At 39.6% G+C, this 20,337-nt stretch overlaps 1 protein-coding gene across 1 annotated transcript in view; it reads right to left on the bottom strand.

Annotated features, from left to right (window-relative positions):
* The window catches only part of DYTN (dystrotelin), a 50,274-nt gene that overhangs the window by 15,165 nt on the left and 14,772 nt on the right, over positions 1-20,337 (bottom strand). The window contains exons 6-9 of the mRNA XM_060105777.1: positions 16,298-16,369; positions 15,875-16,038; positions 10,498-10,609; positions 8,916-9,064 (exon numbers count right to left, since the gene is read on the bottom strand). Coding sequence (XP_059961760.1) covers positions 8,916-9,064; positions 10,498-10,609; positions 15,875-16,038; positions 16,298-16,369 — 497 coding nt within the window. The remainder of the gene's footprint in view (positions 1-8,915; positions 9,065-10,497; positions 10,610-15,874; positions 16,039-16,297; positions 16,370-20,337) is intronic.

The raw sequence follows: 20,337 nt of genomic DNA, 5'->3' as shown, positions 1-20,337 counted from the left end.
CTACCATGGTATATCCAGAGAATAGATACCATGGTTTATTTAGTCATTTGCAATGGAAGGACACTAGGCTGTTTTCAACTTTTCAGAATTATAAGCAATGTTGCAATGAACAAAGTGGTACATGCCTCCTTGTGCATACATGGGCAAGGTTCCCAGGTTTTAAGTTTAATAGATACTAATAATTTGCCCTCTTTGGGCACACACACGTATGAATATTTGAATATTTGGATGCATAGTATAAGGTCTGCAAAGATATACCCCAAAGAGATTACCTCTGGAAAACTCGGGACCAGATGTGGGGTGGGAATTATGGCTGAAAAGGACTTTACCCTTATCTGTAATATTTTAACTTTAAGGCAAACAGATTCAGGTCTTATTTGTATAATTTAAAATGTCTTTCTTTTTAATCAAAGAAAGAAATGTATTACATACAAAAGATAGGCTGTAGCAACTTTAAAAATGAGAAAGAGGTGACAGGGAGTAAAAAGAAAGTGAAATAAAGGAGGGAAAGCAAAACCTCTTTTAAACTTCTTGCCTCAGAACAAAGCAATGTTAAAGTGAAACAAACTGCCGCATTGTGAAAATGGCTTTTTTTCTTCTTTTATTCAAAGCAGGAAATGGAGCAGCTCTTCATTTGTCCCCGCACATGTAACTCCTGCTCTCTGCCCAGCACTCCAGCCAGAGGCATTCTTGGATGTGCAGTGAGGGGTGTCTGAGTGGTGCAGCTGCATGAGCTGCTGATGAAAACGCACACAGACCTGAAAAACCTCACCCAGAGGCAGCGCACAGGCTTCTCATTCCTGGGTGGTCACAAGACACTCTCCTCTTCACACTTCTACCAGGAACAACTGCAATATGAGAACTCTAATTTCTCTTTGATGATTGAAAAACATCACAGATGATCATATTTTGAAGACCTCCCTTAGGATCTAACTGTACTGATTACAGTGATGAAGGGACACCTACAAGTGGAGTTGCACATGGGAGGGAAAGTCAACAACTGGTTGAAAACATGATAAAGGAGTTGCAGACTGTACGCTTAAAAAAAAAAAAGAAGCATTTCTAATTCCTTTGATGAAAAAAATTTCACTGGGATTTTTTTTTTAAGTTTCTTCCCTCTTATGTTTCTTTCACTTTCCTCTCTCATCTCTTCCCTTTGAAAATTCCTGAACATTTTCTTTATGTACGGATGAACTAATTTTCCCTTTTCCCCTACTTTTTAATTACATCGAATCTTAGATACTGAATAGTCAAGTTAAGGTATTGTGGGCAGAAGAAAGCCTTGTCTGTAAGTAAGCTACATTTAGAAGTTTCGGGCAGGGACTTAATATCTATGGACACTGGAGTAATTTAAAAATATCAAAGTTGAATACAGCTTCCCTTTAGGATGCAGACTTGGGAAGAGTCCCCTCAAAGCTAAACTTTATCCAGTAATTGTACCTTAAGTGTTCTTTTCCCCTTCGGACTCACCTGACGATGTGTGCTACTGCCGTTGGTTTGTTGAGCCAGAGATACTCTTTGAGGTATTTGTTTGAAGGCCTCTGTGGCTGCTGTTTCTACTGGTCTAGTTGGACTTACATACTTTGGTGCTTCAGATCTATTGTACTGAATGGAGAGCCTGTTATAAAAGTAGAATTTTATGAGAGGTTGTAATAATTTTTAATGATCAGGTATGACATTGAGGACAGTCTTTTTAGAAAATGTCAAATCAGCTATTCAATTTAATATCCAAAAATAGCAATAAAGTAGTTCAACTTTTTCCTCTGTGCTCTTTGCCAACTACTTAGTTGATATAGAGCTAAATAGCCAATAATAGGAACAAAAATTCTATTTGCCTCCTTCTTGATAATCTAGAAATGAGAATGCAGAGAAGTTCAGCGATGACTACAGAAAATCCCCCAGGTCATCTTGTCCAGGTCACATACTAGGGGTTCTAAGTGCAGATGTGTGTTTATTATGTCATATCTAAAAGAGCGTAGAATAGAGTAGACTAGTTTAAGGTCAGGCATATTCCATTTTATATAATTCCATTTAATTTCGTTCCCTTATTCAAAAACTATTTGAAGCATCTTACCATCTTGAGTTATTGCAGATAAAAAGACTTCTTTTAAAAGAAGCAGAGAACTCCCTGCTCACAGAGACTTTACATGTAATGAACAGACAAATACACAATCATTTCTGACATAGGTCGATTATTTCTACAGGATGCAATGAGAGTATAAGGGAAGAAGCGATTACTCTGGTACACTTTAATTATGTGTTTAAGGAGTGGGCACTTTGGGGTAGAAAAAAGCGTAACCCATGACTTCTTCGTCACACAGCTTCTGAGTAACACACTCTATTCTTACCCCGTCTCAAATCATTTTAACACCTTGGGGTTGTTCAACACCATTTTCTGCATTCATACAGATGCTTACAAACAGCAAAATACATATTGAATTTGTTTTTGAAACAAAAATGGCATCATTCCATACACATGATTCTGCCACTTGCCTTTTTCTCTTAATGTATGATGATGAATGCCCTCTAGTATAGTAGATAGGTGCTAAAATCTGTCCTTAAGTAGATTCACTATGTTCTCTTGTATGTTGTATCATATATAATCGACCATTTTTTCTACCAGTGGATCTTCAGTTTGTTTGTTTAGTGACCCACCCTCCAATGCTACAATGTTTATCTTATTTTCTATGTAGTAGTGCTCTTATTCCTATAGGACAGAGTTCCAAAAATGGATCAAGGGCCAAATCAATTTAAATTTGCTACCAATACTCCCTCTAAGTCTTGCTCTCTCTTACCTGGCTCTTCTTTCTTTCCTTTACTTTAGTACTTTTGGCTCCTAATATATTATTATAATTCATGTATATGCCTATTTTTAATTGTCTAGTTTCCCCAGTAGAATGAAAAACTCCATGAGATCTTCATCTCTTCTGTTCCCTGATATATCCCAAGTGCCTAGAAGAGTGTTCACTAAAGATTTATTGATTGAATTATTTTTCAGATTATTTTCTGAAAAGTCTATAGCCATTTGTACTTCAACCAAATGTCAAGAGCACCTAATTTCTTCCATGTCCACCAGCACTGGACGTTATTCATTTACTTTTTACCATTCTGATAAAGAAAGTGATAAGATCTCATTGTTCCTTTAATTGGCATTTGTCTAACCACTAGTTAAGATGAGCATATTTTTGTGTGTTTAATGGCCATGTGGAATTCCTCTGCTGTGATTGCCTATTTATATATTTGGAGTATTTCCCTCCTCACCCTCGCTCCCCTCTTCCTCATTTTCTTCTTCCTTATTTCTGTTTCCCTCTCCTCTTCCCTCTCCCCCCTCCTCTTCCTTCTTTTCCTCTTCCTCTTCTTCATCTTCTCTTTCTCCTTCTTCTTCTTTTTCAGTTTTTCCTATCAATTTGTAGGGACCTTTCCATAGCATAGTTTATCCTCTTAGTGAAAATATTTTTCCAAGTCTGAGACTTATTTTTGATTTTGTTTATAATATCATTTACCATGAGAAAATGTCTACATTCACATGTCATCCTATATATGTGTGTATCTATTACTTCATGATTCCTTATTTTGTTGTCTTGCTTAGAAAGGTCTCCTCCAACCCCAGGTTTCCTAAATTTTTAAAATATTTTTATTTTAAACTATTTTTACATTTAAAGTTCAGTCAATTTGGAATTTATTTTCGTTTATGGGGCAAAACAATGGATACCTGATGGATAGACAGTTATGCATCTTTTTCCACTGAACTGAAATACCACCTTTCTCATATGTTAGGCTCTCATTTATGCTTGGATCATTAATCAAATTTCGTATTCTTGTCCTCAGATCAATATACCCATTTCTGATTTATACTATATTATTTGGTCATGGTGGCTCTAGAGTAAGTTTTAACGTCTGTTGAAGAACAACCCTTCTCACTATTTTTTTTAACATCTTTATTGGAGTATAATTGCTTTACAATAGTGTGTTAGTTTCTGCTGTATAACAAAATGAATCAGCTATATGTATACATATATCCCCATATCCCCTCCCTCCCACCTTCCCTATCCCACCCCTCTAGGTGGTCACAAAGCACCAAGCTGATCTCCCTGTGCTATGTGGCTGCTTCCCACTAGCTATCTATTTTACATTTGGTAGTGTATATATGTCCATGTCACTCTCACTTCGTCCCAGCTTACCCTTCTCCCTCCCCATGTTCTCAAGTCCATTCTCTATGTCTGCGTCTTTACTCCTGTCCTGCCCCTCTCACTATTTTTTATTTCCACAATTTTAAATATTCTTGTACCTTTATTCTTTCAACATGTCTTCAAAATTATTTTATCTTATTTAAAAAACATCATGATTCTATTTGGAAATGCATTTAATTTAAATGCACTTCATTCTTATTATCCATGGTAGTTATGCTCTTTGAAGTCACGTGAACAATGAACTAGTGGAAACTGAACGATGGCTCCTGGGAAAAAACACAGGGTTAGGATCTTGGAAGTCTCTGGTCAGAAGATTTTCATCAACCTATCAATATATAACCTTGTTTTTCATGTGTTTCTTTTCTTTTTTTTATTAGTTATCTATTTTATACATATTAGTGTATATATGTCAATCTCAATCTCCCAATTCATCCCATCCCCCACCCCCATGTGTTTCTATTTAAAGATATATGTATACTGTTTAATGTTTACTGTTGATTCATTAACATTGAACCCATGTAACTCGTGTCTGAACGAAGCTTATTTCATACACGTATTTTTTTGTTAAGACATATCATAGCCTTCTCGCGCCTAGGAACGCTAGCCAGCACTTCAGCACCACGTTTGGAGGCTATTTGCAACAGTGAAATCACCAACAAAAAGCACAAAAATGTGAAAAACATGGCACAAGATAGACTGTGTAAAGGACATGTGTTTATACTATAAGGGCAGAAACCAGAAGGCAGGGTATCACTCAGTTCTACCTCAGCTGTGCATCAGGCAACTCACATTTTTTTGCCACTCTGTGCATGTCTGCAAATGACCAAAGAAGCATCGCGAGTACTGATTTTAAGGTTCTTTTTTTTTTTTTTTTCGGTACGGGGACCTCTCACTGTTGTGGCCTCTCCCGTTCCGGAGCACAGGCTCCAGACACACAAGCTCAGCGGCCATGGCTCACGGGCCCAGCCGCTCTGCGGCATGTGGGATCTTCCAGGACCGGGGCACGAACCCGTGTCCCCTGCATCGACAGGCGGACTCTCAACCACTGCGCCACCAGGGAAGCCCTTAAGGTTAACTTTTGAATCGCGTACATTGTTATGTTAGTGTCTTCTCTTTTAGGAATTTGGTATGTTTCTCCCTTTTGCTCAGGTCTTGTTTTCTGTATATTCAATCAAATATTACAGCTTTCCTTATATGGGTTTTGTATCTTTTTTGTTAAGTTTTTTTCTAGTTTCTTTTAAAAATAATTTTACAAGTATTGTAAATGGGATTTTTATAAAATTTCTGGCCAGATATTGCTGATATAGTGAAGAGCTATTTGTGCATGCATATTTTATTTTCCACCACTCAAAACCAATTAATTCTACTAGTTTTTGCTAGAGTTACTCGTGGTTTCTTGGGGATTCACAATCATATTAGCTGTAAATGGAAGTAATTTTGTGTTCTTTTTCAGTTTTTATATTCTTTTTTAGTATATTTGTAAGAATGTCCCAAAATATATAATAATAGTGGTGATATTTGGTACCTGGATTTCAGTTATGTTTTTGTAAGTGAAAATATTATCAGTGTAAACTATTTCATGGAATCCACATTAAAAGGAAGGAGGCTTATTAGGCTGAAGAATGTTTGCTGAATCAATGAATGAATTCAATATTACCACTTGGCAATAACCATGAATCTCTTAGAAGATGGTCAGTACCAATGTGCCAACTTAATAGATAGCAAGGATATGATTTTGCCTATTATCACAATGTAAAATAGTAATATTCCACTTTAATTTCTCCTTGACCAGTCACTAATCAGAATTTTTGAATTCATTAGTAGCTAGGCTAAAGTGGAAATTATTACATTAGAATTTTACTTTGGTGAACAACTCAATTGTACTCTGGTGAACAGAATATAACACACCAACATTTAAAGAATGTTTAGCTTTGCGTAGGACTTGCAATTCCCTTTCCTCATCTTGTCTCCACAAATATTACTCTGGGAATAGGAAGGACAGGTTATCCCTATTATCAGGTGAAGAAACCAAGTCTTAGAAGCAGTCCCCAAGGCCACACACAGAGTTGGCTGAGAAAAAGACTTCTGTGTCTCTCTGTCCCAGGTTCAAACTTCACTTACGTCTTCCAACACTGGGTAATTACTCCTTGAGACACTTTCATACCCCATTCTAAAAAACCCACTTTATCAATCAATCCATTAATTCCTCCATCATGTATCCATCCATTTTATTACTCGGTCCATCAGTCATTCAACAAACACTTATTGAGCATTTACCACATTCAGATATTTTTACAGATTCTGGAAATACAACTGGAAACAATAAAAGTTTCCTCCCCCGATGGAGCTTACATTATTGAAAAAAAATTAAAAGTAAAAGTGAAATTTGTATAACGACAGATGCTGATGAAGTGCTTTGAAGAAAAATAAAGCAAGGGAGGAAGATTGGGAGTGCCAGAGTGGGGACAGGGGCTAAAATGATAAATGGGTGGTCAGGAGAGGCCTTAAGGATGAGATGACATTTGAGCAGAACTTTTGCAAGTATTTAGGAGGCAGGCGTCAAGTCATACAGAGAAATGGTCTAGGAATATGAATTCTTTAAAGTAAAGGTTTACGTCTTAAGAGTGGGGGGATCTGGCTTAGTCTTATGAGGAGGAGGGAGGAATCAGGGCTGGAGCACAGAGGTTGGTGGGGAGGTGACACTGGAGAGGTTCCCAGGGTAGCTCAAACCTGCAGGCGTTTTCTAAGTCATCTTACAACTTTTAGATTTTAGCTTAAAAACAGTGGGGAGCTAATGGAAGGGTTTAAGGCACAGAAGTTTGGGAAAAATGAGTGCGTGAGGAATGTCATCATATTTTGAATTTGTAAAAGGTAAGTCAGGCTTCTGTGGCCAAAAGAAATGCACATAAGAGCATGGATCTTTGTGTTCTAACTATGAGAATGGAGGAATTTAGACAAGATCTCAAGTATTCAATAAATCCAGCTGATTACTTGTCCTAGTTTACTGTCATTCTGTCAGGGAAAGGTGAAATAAACGGCTTGAAGAAGACAGATGAATTGGCATCTGATATCTTTGTTTCTATTTTTAAATTTAAATTATTGGTACTCTATTAAAGCTATACATCAAGATGATATCCAAAATCTCTAACTTCAAGAATACATTGGGGCTTCCCTGGTGGCACAGTAGTTAAGAATCTGCCTGACAATGCAGGGGACATGGGTTCGAGCCCTGGTCCGGGAAGATCCCACATGCCGTGGAGCAACTAAGCCTGTGTGCCACAACTACTGAGCCTGTGCTCTAGAGCCCGCGAGCCACAACTACTGAGCCCACTTGCTACAACTACTGAAGCTGGCGCGCCTAGAGCCCGTGCTCTGCAACAAGAGAAGCCACCGCTCTAAGAAGCCTGTGCACCGAAGAGTAGCCCCCGCTCGCTGCAATTAGAGAATAGCCCACGCGCAGCAACAAAGACCCAATGCAGCCAAAAATTAAAAAAAAAAAAAAAAAGAATACATTGCTAACCACCTGCTAGGAAAATGTGGTACAGGTATAAGGCATGGCATCTAATGCGAAGTCAACATGTATTTTTTCCCTTTAAAGAGCTGTAAAAATACATTAAATTATACCAAACTGTAAAAAGTGACAAAATGACCACAGAAATAGGGTCTGGGATCGAGATGGAAATATGCTGGTAGATGTCTGAGAAAAGTTTAGAGAATTACAAAAGAAATTAATAAATGAATACCAATTTGATTAAAGTGATCTATTCTTATACTTCTGGTAGATAAAATAAGAGTGCATGAATTATTCTGGGTTTTTTTCTCCCAGAAGTCTGATGATCATAAGCCCATGGAAACAGTACCTCTCTCCTTTATCTTCTGAAATGTTAAATTATAAAGAAGTAGTTACTTCACTAGTTAAGGTCATGAAGACTTTTAAAAAGTCATCTTTAGGCTGGTGCTCAGGTATGGGATGGGCGATCTCAGATACCAGTGGTGCTGGGATATCCTTTGAGATGACCCTCTCTAGCATAGTTTGGCATTCTGAATTTTGAGGATTAACAAAATTCACAACTTTTGATGCAATGGTTTTACTTGAGAGAATTTATCTTAATAAAATATAAGAAAATGCGTGTGTAGGGATATTGACTACAGAATTTTGGTGGGGGACAAAATTGGGAAATAACCAAAATGTTAAGGGATTACTTGTGAATTATGGAACTTCCTTATAAGGATAAGAGTGAGGTCATTGAAATGACATTTTGGAAGCTAATGACAGGGAAAATGCTCTCCATTTAATGTAAATGGAGAAAAGGATGAAAAGTTGTGTCTGCAGCATAATTCCTGATCTGGTAACACTGAAATGTGAATAGCACTCACCTGTGAGTAATGGAATGTGTCTTTCTTTTCCTTTTTAAAAAAATAAGTATTAATTCTGAATTAGGCTTTCAAAAGTAACCCAACAAAAAAAGAAAGATGTTGGAGAAAGTTATTCAAATACTCTAATATTAAAAATCTCCTGTGTCTGTCTGAGGTCTTTAGTTGGGATAACTCTAAATGATTGGATGGGCCACTTAAAGGTATTTTTGTCTCGTGTTCTACTTTAAAATTAAAGGTCGCTTCTAGAGGGGAACAGCATCTTTACCCCTCCCCTGCTTGCTGGCTGCATAACCCAGTACCCAGGCTCTGGGCTGCCAATCTGCACGACAGTCACTTGGAGACACTCACCTGGCCTGTGCCTGGTTAACCACATCTCTTGGATTCACCTGGTCCAGCAGCCACTGCCTTCTCGCAGCTTCTTTCCTCCTACAGCGCCCTTGGAGCAGGTTGTTTCTGAGGGTCCTGAGGAAGAGTTTTGTATTGTCTTTTGCTGACATCTGCTGGAATGACCAACAGAACAAATTGTGTCAGATCAGTCTTAAAGTGGTCTTCTTTCCTTACTTGGGTGGATTGGCAGCCATGGAAGTTTCTGAAATTATTTCACTTATCGTGATGTCCACAGAAAAATCATCTTACTTCCTTACTCCCTGAATTTCTTCACATCCTCTCTCTATACACATACATATAGTATATGTTTCCAAATTAAATACTCCCCAACTTCTGCAAAAACTCCTCTTCCTTAGAGCAACCCAGGATTGGGGAATGTTAAAGCTAGAAGGAGGTATGAAAGAGGACTAAGCCTGTGGTTACTAATTTGGAGGATTCCTCTGAGATTTTATTTCCAGAAAAATCCTCATACATTTAGTCTTGTATAAAATATCAGTGGATTCTCAGACCACCTGAAGTCCACCCCACATGTAAGGCAAAAGGAAACAAAGCAACGAGTCCTTTAATTAAAAATATCCAACCCTTGAAATATAAAGTGTAATAACAAAATGACCACATGGTGTCAGTGTAATATCGATAAGCCCTATTTCTCCCCAGACTTTAGAAACAAGAGGATCATAGGCCAATAATCTGAGGATCTGGGTTAATAAAATTTAGTAAAGCAATATCCATTGAAAATTATTTGACAAGATTGAGGCACATGACTTTTGTGGACCATTCATGGTAAAGAGAGAATGAGGGGAGAACTGTCCTCAGTAAAGGTAATTAATCAATATTTTTCACTATTGTGAAATTTGGGGATGAGGCCATCTGCATGGAGAAACTGATTCATACTCAGTGATGAAAAGAGAGTGTTCTTTCTGGAAAAATTGAAATGCTCTCTGCTTTAAAATTATCCTATTTCTCTTTCTTCTTAGCAAGAGCTGAATTCTCTTGCTGAGTATTATAATTTTCTTTAAAAAAATTTTGAAAGTCAGCTATGAAGTCTTAGTTTTACACTTTTCCAGTCAAAACTGAGATAGAAATCTTTCTCTTTTGTTTTTCCTAAGGAAAAAATTACTTGAATTTTAGTGCTCAGGAAAAGACATGTTAAAAAAGAAAATTCCTGAAATGTACTAGCAACTAGAGGCCTTGATGCATCATTTTACCAAACCAGGGCTTTTTCTTTTTAATCTGTATCCATTTCCAATGCCTCTCCCCTCTTACTGCTCAGATATTTTCTAGTACACAGTAGGAGTCAATGGCTTCAGATTAGACTCTGGCCTTTTCTTATCCCCAAAAGGTTTATTAAAATCTACAGTGTAAAGAAAGTATATGTATACTGAGAGATATTTAAGGTTGAGCTTGCCACTTCCTTAGTCTTAAATATTATATGTATGAAAGGAGCAGAACCTGTGATTTTCCAGGAGGGAAAGTTTTTTAATTGCTGTAGCTTTCACTGATAAGATTCATGAATAGTTTGGTACATGGCATTAGATGTTACCTGGATGCAGTTCTCAATCACAGGATGAGACTTCTGGTGGGACTTGCTCTGAAGACCAGATAAGAAACACACCTGACAGATGTCAAAGTTGAGACACTTCAGACAGCGGTATCTGCCAATTAAAATGGAAGTGTGACTTACATCACTAGTAGGTGAGCAAAGAAAGTATTATTCAGGTGGAGAATGAGCATCCTAAAATACACAGGAGGTGTCTGAGCTATTGAGTGAGTATAAAGTTGTCTTCTTTTGGGTTTCTCTGGTGGCACAGTGATTGAGAGTCTGCCTGCTGATGCAGGGGACACGGGTTCGTGCCCCGGTCTGGGAAGATCCCACATTCCACGGAGCGGCTGGGCCCGTGAGCCATGGCTGCTGGGCCTGCATGTCTGGAGCCTGTGCTCCGCAACGGGAGAGGCTACAACAGTGAGAAGCCCGTGTACCGAAAAAAAAAAAAAAAAAAAAAAAAAAAGAAAGTTGTCTTCTTTTGTTGGCATTTTTATAACATGACATTAAATTAATATAGTTTTGTCAACAAACTATCATATAGACGCCTGATTCATCCTCTCCACCCCGCCCCCAAAATACCAAGTGTCTTTTATATGCAGGGTATTATGTGCTACAACCTTTAGGATAGACCCTTAAGTCTGCAGCCACATTTGTGTAGCTGCATAATTCATTCAGGTAATTTGAATTTAATTGCCAACTTAAAGAAAACTGGGAGATTTCCAAAAAGTTTGAATTCTAGCTTCTCTGGAAAATGTGTGAGATATGATGATTTTGGACCTGCATTCTTGTGTGGTGTTGGGGGAAATAAAACCATAGATAAAGAATCTAAAATAAATGTGTCATTTATCAGAAATTTGTATGTAGGAAAGAATAATGTGGAAGAGAGGGGGTTCCTCACCAGCCAAGACTGAGTGACCACCACACCCAAGTTTCTTAACACATCAGTGTTCAGACTTTCTGTTATAGACAGTTACAATCTTAAATCTCCTGTGATCAGAAGGACAGGCGGAAATCTTGAGACACTCTGGTAGGGAAGGGTGTCTCTGGGCACTCAGGGAACATGTTGTGATATTGGGGAGGGCTGGTGAGACCTCATAGTCATGAATTAGTAACTTTTAAGGATGAGTGGGGTCATATTGTTTGTCTGCAAAATATCAGGGATCTATACTTTTTTTCCTGCTGTTTTAACTCTCTTCTTCAACTACAGAGGATGCGGCATAAAGTAGGGTCTTCCCCATCAACGGCAGCAATGGGCGAGTGCAAGGGGGCAGCTACACCTTTAAGACAGTCCATCCCCAGACTACTGCCCTCATTTATACTCCTTGCCTTGCCCCCAATAGCATTTGAGTTTTCAACCCCGGTCTTCAAAGTTATAAAACTTAAACTATGACAAGATTCCTATGCTCTTCAAATTTCATATCTGGCTGCAAAGACATGATATGGAAGCTTGAGGTACTAACTAGCAAATTTAGGTACTGTGTGATGAAGTGCTGAGTAAGAGGCATGGAAAATACATGCTGTAGAAGAGATGGGGGAGATCCCTGGGAGCTGATATGGTCTGATAACTTTTTCTGGAAGAGCTGAGACTCATGCTGGGCATAGAATGCTGGGTGGGAGATTAAAGTAGAGGAAATCCCAGGTAGAAGGATGAGGAAGAGTAAGGTAATGCAGACTGGGGTGAAGAAGAAGGGTTAGCGCTTTTCAGACCTATCAGACCTACAGGTAACTGTGGAGAATGGAGGAATAAAAACTTGCAGTGGGGCTGCCCTGGTGGCGCAGTGGTTGAGAGTCCGCCTGCCGATGCAGGGGACACGGGTTCGTGCCCCGGTCCGGGAAGATCCCACATGCCGCGGAGCGGCTGTGCCCGTGAGCCATGGCCGCTGAGCCTGAGCGCCCGTAGCCTGTGCTCCGCAACGGGAGAGGCCACAACAGTGAGAGGCCCGAGTACCGCAAAAACAAAACAAAACAAAACAAAAAACTTGCAATGTTCCTGAGGCCAGATGGCAGAAGGGCTTCTGACCAAAGTCATTGGAAGGCAGAGCAGGAGGATGCAAATTCCATGAGACCAACTCTCACGGTCTTTGTTCACTGCCGTCCCCAACACCTAGTCCCAGGGTAGGATATTAATACAGAGTGTTGAAGGGCTATCGCAGTAGCAAACATTTTTGAGCCCTTACTATGTAGCAGGCAGTGGACGTGCACTGACATAGTTAATCCCCATGAAAGTTCTTTAAGGCAAGGCATCCTTATTATTATCCTCATTTGAAGAAACTGATTCAAAGAGAGTTTAAGCAATTGCACAAAGTTACACAACTACGTAGTAAGTGGTAGCATTAGACTTTGAGCCCAGGGATACCATCTAAATGGAGAGCCAGCTATTTTAACCCCTGTTAATAGACCACCAAGGCAGGAGACTTGAGTCTGAGTCACATGCCACTGTTACTAGGTGACCTTGAAATGGAAACTTAAGCTCATTGTTTTGAAGATACCTGGAACAACGCAGGTTTTCAAAGAACATTAGTTGAGCGAAATTAAATGAATGACAGTTTCTTCAATGAAGAAAATGGGGCTAGTAAACCCTGCCCTCTCGGCCTTGCAAAGTTTTTACAAAGCTTTGAAAATTATTCAGCATGCGTAACTGGGGAGACATGAAGTCTATAACATAAAGTATTTTTTATAAAGATGATTTGATGAGCCACCTGTCCTGGCTGCTTTATTTAGCATTACTGTATGGTTACAGTTGACTCGTTAGGACAATACACTGACCCTAATCTTGGCTTATGTCCTCCATGCTCTGAAACTACCGACAGGTGTGTGAGAAAGGGTGCAGTGTGGATAATGAGATTGGCCTGTTGTTGATGGCTTTACTCATAGAGAACCAACATTTTTCCCCTAATTTCATTTCAAAGTTACATGGCTATTACAGAGCATAAATGTGACACATTCTGCTAAAATTGAACACTTGGCTTAGGAACAAGCTCTGGTCTTTGTAGCTTCTCTTACTTTAGGAGGTCAAGTCTTTGCCCTCTTCCTGCTATACCTCCGGATCTGCAAACACTTCTGTTCTAAAATGTCTTTATGAGTCTCACTGAAACTAAAAGCCTTAAGGCTATTGCTGGAGTTTTCTGAGAGCCAAAAGCACAGGTTTAAGGTTAGAACTGTGATACATTCAAGCAACTTCTAATAGACTCAGAAGGTTACAGCTAAAAGAAGCCTAAGTCATCATTTGACCCACCTCTCCTCTTGCTTACAAAGAAACCAAGGTCTAGAAAGGTTAAAGGCCATGCCCAGATCACGCAGCTGTCTGCATATATGAGAACTGTACATTGCCTCAGATTTCTAGGAGGAAGGGTAGGTCACACAGTGGCATTTCTTTTTTGTTTGTTTGTTTGTTTTTTGGGGTTTTTTTTTTTGTGGTACGCGGGGCTCTCACTGTTGTGGCCTCTCCCATTGCCGGAGCACAGGCTCCAGACGCGCAGGCTCAGCGGCCATGGCTCACGGGCCCAGCCACTCTGTGGCATGTGGGATCTTCCCAGACCAGGGCACGAACCCGTGTCGCCTGCATCGGCAGGTGGACTCTCAGCCACAGCGCCACCAAGGAAACCCCACACAGCAGCATTTCTAAGAGGGAGCTTACTCTCACTCTCAATAGATAGGGACATAATCTAAAACTTAAAGTATGGCACTTCTAGCCCTCTGCCTTTGCTTTTATTTTATTTTATTTTATTTTTTGAGTGACCTGAGCAAGTCCTTCAAATTCTGTGAGACTCCTTTATAAAATAAAAATAATACATGCTTTATGTTACACATAATGCTTTTGAAAAAATATTTCAATGTAAAAGTTGTATTTTATATAACTGCAAAGTGAATTCTGTACCTAACCCAGTGCAGAACACATAGTAACTGCTTAAATAATACTTGTTTATTGAGTAAGTCAGTATGATATACATATAACATGGAAAATCATATTCATGTTTGCCCACTGTCCAATAAAAAAAGGTTTATTTTTCATTGTAGTATGCAGATTTCTTTGGTTTGGCTTACTTGGTTTCTAACAGTTGGGGCCATTTTTATGTTTTATTGTTTCAACTTGAGTTATTTGTGAAGAGTTTGTCATGAGTGAAGTTTCAGTGTGTTCTCAGAATTCTCGGCAAATCCAATTCATTTTCTCAGCAAAATTAAAACCTGCTTTCCAGTTTCTTAGTGGACCCAACAGACCTATTTTATATCAGTCCTCCTGCCCCTCCTGAGCACCCCCTTTTTTACCTGTTTTGAACTCCCCAGTTGCCCCAGCTCTTCAATCCTACCCCATCTCCAGCCCCTGTTACACCCATGTTCGTCCACCATGGTGGCCCCCCGCCTGACCCACACCTGTACGCTTCCTTCTCTTCTCCCCATCTTTAATAATAACTCGAATTTCACTTCTTTATTGTTTTATTGACAAGAGAACTACAACACCCTTTCCCTAATATGGGATTTTGACTGTCATCCTCAAAGCTGTGGAAAGGTCTGAATCTCCAGTGTCCAAACCTAGCTTTCAAATCTACCTTTTCCTTGAGACCAGAGGAGCTCTGGTGTGAGCTGCTCCCACAAAGCCTCATCATTCCTTTGGGTTCAAGGAATGTTCTCAGTTGTCTGCACAAGGTGGCAGCAGAGCATCACGGTTGCAAAGCAGGCACCCTGGATTCGGTCGGTAGCCTCTGCCACTTGCTAACCATGTGAGCTTAAGGTTAAGTTATCTAGTGTCTCTGCAAATTAGGCATGATAATACCACATTTATACAGAGTTGTAACAGGCTTTACATGAAATGATGCATGTGAACTACACAACCTAACGCTTGCTCAACATTTAACAAATGTAACAAGGTCCTACTATATTGCACCAAGAACTATAGTCAATATCCTGTGATAAACTGTAATGGAAAAGAACATGAAAAAGAATATATATATATGTTTAATGGAACCACCTTGCTGCACAGCAGAAATTAACACAACATTGTAAATCAACTATACGTCAATAAAATTTTTTAAAAAAGCAAAGAATGTAAACTATTGTTATTGTTATTATTATGGATGGTTCCAAAGTATTTAACAGCATTTTTTGGTAACAAAAGACAAAAAAATTTCCTCTTAAGGAACAAAAATATCTAGCAGTCAGAGTATGTGTCAATAGAACTTAATATTCCATTAATTATAGAAGGTAAAATAAAATTTATTATAAACAGGATCACTCATACAGGAAATTATTCACCCCCCAAAATCAACTGAGTTCTAGATGTGTAAGAAGGACCACAAAAAAATCTGGAGAGATGCAGCTCCAACTCCAGACCCATTTGGAGAGTGACGGTCCATGTAATAGTGATGAATGACTCTACCTCAGTCCTGTGATGGGGAAGTTCCTGCAGATTCTACATCGAACAGGGTGAGTGACCATTTCAGTGGCTGACAGTCGGTAGCAGGTCGGGAGCCACAGGAGGATGGGAGGCTCAGATTGTAACCAAGATAGGAATTTCTCTTCTTTAATTGCTGAGCTCAACACCTGAAAAACAAGGGCACACTCAGTTGTGTTTCTAGGCAGAACTTTGGTCTCTTGTAGAGATGAAAATGTATTTTCATCTTCTCTTCTGGCTCTGTTTCTGTAGGCTCTGCTTAAGAAGTTTATCACATGCAAATTCGGGGCAAGTCTACCTCTAAATTAGGTTGTCTAGGATGCAGTGTAGAGTAGTAGGTCTGTGATTTAAGTGGGTCAGCAGTGGTGTCTGCCCCCCAGGTCCAAGGGACATGTGAATGGCACTCACCCCTTGGAAACAGCTGCGTGTAGCACTCTCCACAGAGCACAGAGCTCGACTTTCCCCCATGACAGTTGGGATCTACAAGAGGCAAGAAACCCCACGTCAGCGATCAAGAAATGGAGAAATAGGTGGCCACCAGTCATGCCTGCGCGGTGGCGCTTATGGCCATAGCATCACAAGTAACTGTTGTCTGAGACTGGATGAGCTGTCTCAGTCTAGGCAAACAGGACATGTGTGGGCTTTGTGCAGTGTATGAATAGAGATAATGAATGAACAAGTGGGAAGAAGTGGAGCTGGGAGGAGGAGTGAGAAGAAAGTCTGGCAGTGGGGGAAATACAGGGAGGGCTTGCATTGTTTCTCTTCTTTTGACCCCAGTCAAATATTTAATCTTTCTTTGCCCTTGTGCACCTATGAATTACAAGTAACGACGATACTGTATTAAAGTTCAGGGCAGTTTTAAGGAAACCTTTTCAAACACTTTCACGTTGTCTCATTTTAACAAATCCCAGTTTCTGAGGTAGGGCAGTCATTATCCTTGTTTAAAGCAAGGAGTAATTGAGATCTGATATTTCGTCCAAGGTAAAACAAGCAAGCAAGCAAACAAACAAACAAATGCAAGTTAGCTGCAGAATTGAGATCTCACTCCAAGACTCCTTACTCTGTTGAGGGGTTTTCCCAAAGCTTCGTCACACCCAGACCTGATGTGTATTCCAATGGCTTGATTTACACCTCACTCAATGGTTTCCACCTTTCAATCAGTCCCATTAAGGAGTTTAACTAAGGGACTAAGAACCCCTTGTGACTGCCGAGATGGCTAGGGACTTGGCCCTGACTTTATCTATATGCACACATACATGTACCTGTCACCTCCATTTATGCCCATTTGGTTGTGGGTCCCAGTTTCACATCTGATGTCTTCTACAGCACAGTCTGTCAGCAGGCATTGCTCCTAAGCTCAGAAGTAATTTCAAAGACCCCCCTGCTGAGTCCATCAACTCGAATAAACATTCTTCTAATCAGGAAAGTGGCACTTAGAGCCACTTTGCTGACAATTAGCCAGACAGAAGTCAACAAACATTTGCGTAATCCTGACAAGACAGCTTGTACTTTAAATTGATAATAACCCCATCACCAGCTGAATAAGTACTATGCATTATTTGGCTTTTGTCTGAAAAAATAACTCACTAACCATACTTTGACCTGAGAGTGCTGATGAGCTAACTGGAGCATTTATTTGGATGGCGTCCTTGAGCCCTGAGAAAGGGGTTTAGCCTCATTTGTAAAATAAGGAATGTGGATCAGATAGGACCCACTTGCCAGCTCTGTGATTCTGACACCAGTCAAAAGAAAATTCACTTCTGTAGTGGGTTCTAACCTACACTTTTGGCTTTTAAGTGTGTGCACAAAGATTTTGTGGATTAATTGCCCAGTTGACTAATTTCTCGCAGGTGTTCTAAGGAAGGAGGCAGTGTGGCTGGGTAGCATGCCAGCACAGGCAGAACACCACTTGAAATGATAATTATGATTCTTGGGGGAGGGATTGGGATTACACGGTAGGGTCTGGAATTTTCTATGGGAACCCATCTCAGTGCTCTTAATGGTAGTAAATGGGATGATAATTTGCTGTGCAAACCTCCATCTTCCTAACAGCTTTCTCAGGAGCCTCTACTAACGCATTGCGGGGGAGACAGCGCTGCAGGAGCTGCCATTTCGGCAGCTCATTGACCTCAGTTGAGCCTGAAACAAGGGCAGATTTTTAGGGCCTCTTGGATGGGGAGCCAGCCTGGGGCCAGCTGTAGTAGTGAGAAAGCAGCACAGGATTTCAGGAGGAGGAAGATGCCCCTCCGTCCATCTTCTTTCATTACATCCACCTCAACACCTTAGTATAACAAGCCTGATTGCACAAATGGATGGACAGATTTTCCCAGTCTCCCTGGCTCCCCGCAGCTTGAGTCCTAAGATGTTGGGATTGTTGGGGAAGTAGCTCCTTAACATATGCCTGGAGTCGGCAGAAAACAGGGCCCATGTGCTGCTGCAAGCACCAGAACGGCTCTTAAATAGCTACATATGATGTTTGAACCTGAGGAATTAAAAAAAAAGCATTGCTCCACTTAAAAACTATGAACATCTTACATATTATTTGGAATTTGCAGAATACATTAAATACTAATTATTACAATCAATATGAACATAAACTATTACTATTAAGGCCAAATCAAAGCAAAGGTAATTTTGGGTAGGTTTTTCTAAATCATATTCCCTGTCTGATAATCTCTTTCCTTACCCACTCCCACCTGTATCATAATTATCCCCAGTTCAGAATCCTCGGTTCTGAAGGGTACCAGAATATATCACCCCCAAATATGAGCCCTTGGCATATGTATTATTTTGAACTAAGGGCCATTGAGAACCAGTAGATGCAGAAAAAGCTATAAAAACAGGGCACACGTTTTCCTTTTGTAAAGGAAATTTACATTTATAAAGGAAATTTCTTTTTACCAATAGTGTCTCCCCCTCCCTATCAGGAAGAGGAGGACTCTTAACAACACTTACTAATGGAAAAACCACGGACTTAAGTCTGCATAACAAAACTTACTAAACAACCCTTGTTCACCATCTATTTCCCGGTCACTTTCTCATAACTTGCCTCCCCCCACCCAGAAGCCCAGAGCCCCCTTCCCTTTGTTTAGTGTAAAATAATTTACAAGCCTGAGTTCCATCCACCTCTTTGAGTTACTCATCACTGGGTGTTCCCATGTGTATGCACCATACACATTTAAACTTTGGTTTGTTTTTCTCATGTTAATTCTGTCTTTTGCCAGTCCAATTTATAGGGCCCCAGTCATAGAACTTAAGATGGGTCAAGGAAAAAGAAATTTTTTTCTTCCCTACAGTCCAGATAGAAAATGACAGAAAATTACTATGGCTTCACTGTGAGGAAAACCTAGTTTGGGGATTTTACAGGGGCTTGAAGAAGAATAGACACATCCTTGAAATAGGGGTAAAAGATACAGAGGGACAGTAACCACTGTACACAAGATAAACCAGAGCCTGTTTAACCCATTTGCAGAAGATCTTGCTTGGTTACATGATTTTACATCATTTTAATATTTAAGAAACGTATTTACTTTAAGGAGGTTAAATTCCTTTGCCTAGTATGGATAAAAACAACACCACATTTGCACATTCTTAAAGAATAGGAAATGATGGAAAGCAACTACTTGAGTATTCGGGGCTGCATTTCACCTATGTTTCCATTAAGCACCATTGAAGGCTTTAGTATCAAGAACTTTTCAAGCTATAAAGATAAATGAGATAAAATTCTTGCCCTTGAGAAGCAGCCTAGTGGGAAAAGCATATACCTAGGACATAATTGCAACAAAATTTGACAAGTGCTATAACAAAGTTATGTACAAGAGTTAAAGAAGCTTTCAGTGAGGAGGTGACTAATATTTGAGTGATCTTGAAAGACAAACAGTATTTGTCAAGTGAAAGGAGAGGCAGTGGTGTTGCAGACAGATTGCACCTGCACGAGTCAGGCATGGAGAACGTGGTGCATGTCAGGTCCAGTAACAATTTTGATACACAAGAGTGACAATGATGGAAGGAAAAATTAAACACTGTGGAATACACAAAAGAAACCACTGGATATTGTTTCAATGGGGATTATCTGAACCTATAGAGATATGCACCACTGTCTTTGACTAATTTCATAATTTTGTAGACATTAACGTTAACTTGTAGACAACTGATCACAATGCAAATAATTCTTATCTATAGACATGCAAATAAATTCTGTCCTGGTTGAGGGACAACCCTCCCCTTCAGCCCAAAGTCAGTCTTGGGTCCACCTGCAAATTCATTGTAACATTCTTAATCTATCAGCTTGTCTGTTCTTTGGTTATTTCTTTCAACTAGTTGTAACTTACTGGAGCCCTCTTTTAATTAACAAATTAAATAAAATTTTGAATACATGTTCATTTTATATTTATATAGTATCATGATTTACCTCTTTCTGAAAAGAGAAGGATTGAGTGATGAAAGCT

This window comes from Mesoplodon densirostris, chromosome 8, assembly GCF_025265405.1.
Source record: "Mesoplodon densirostris isolate mMesDen1 chromosome 8, mMesDen1 primary haplotype, whole genome shotgun sequence".
Classification (NCBI taxonomy): Eukaryota; Metazoa; Chordata; class Mammalia; order Artiodactyla; family Ziphiidae; genus Mesoplodon; species Mesoplodon densirostris.
This window is presented reverse-complemented; position numbering and strand designations above follow the sequence as displayed.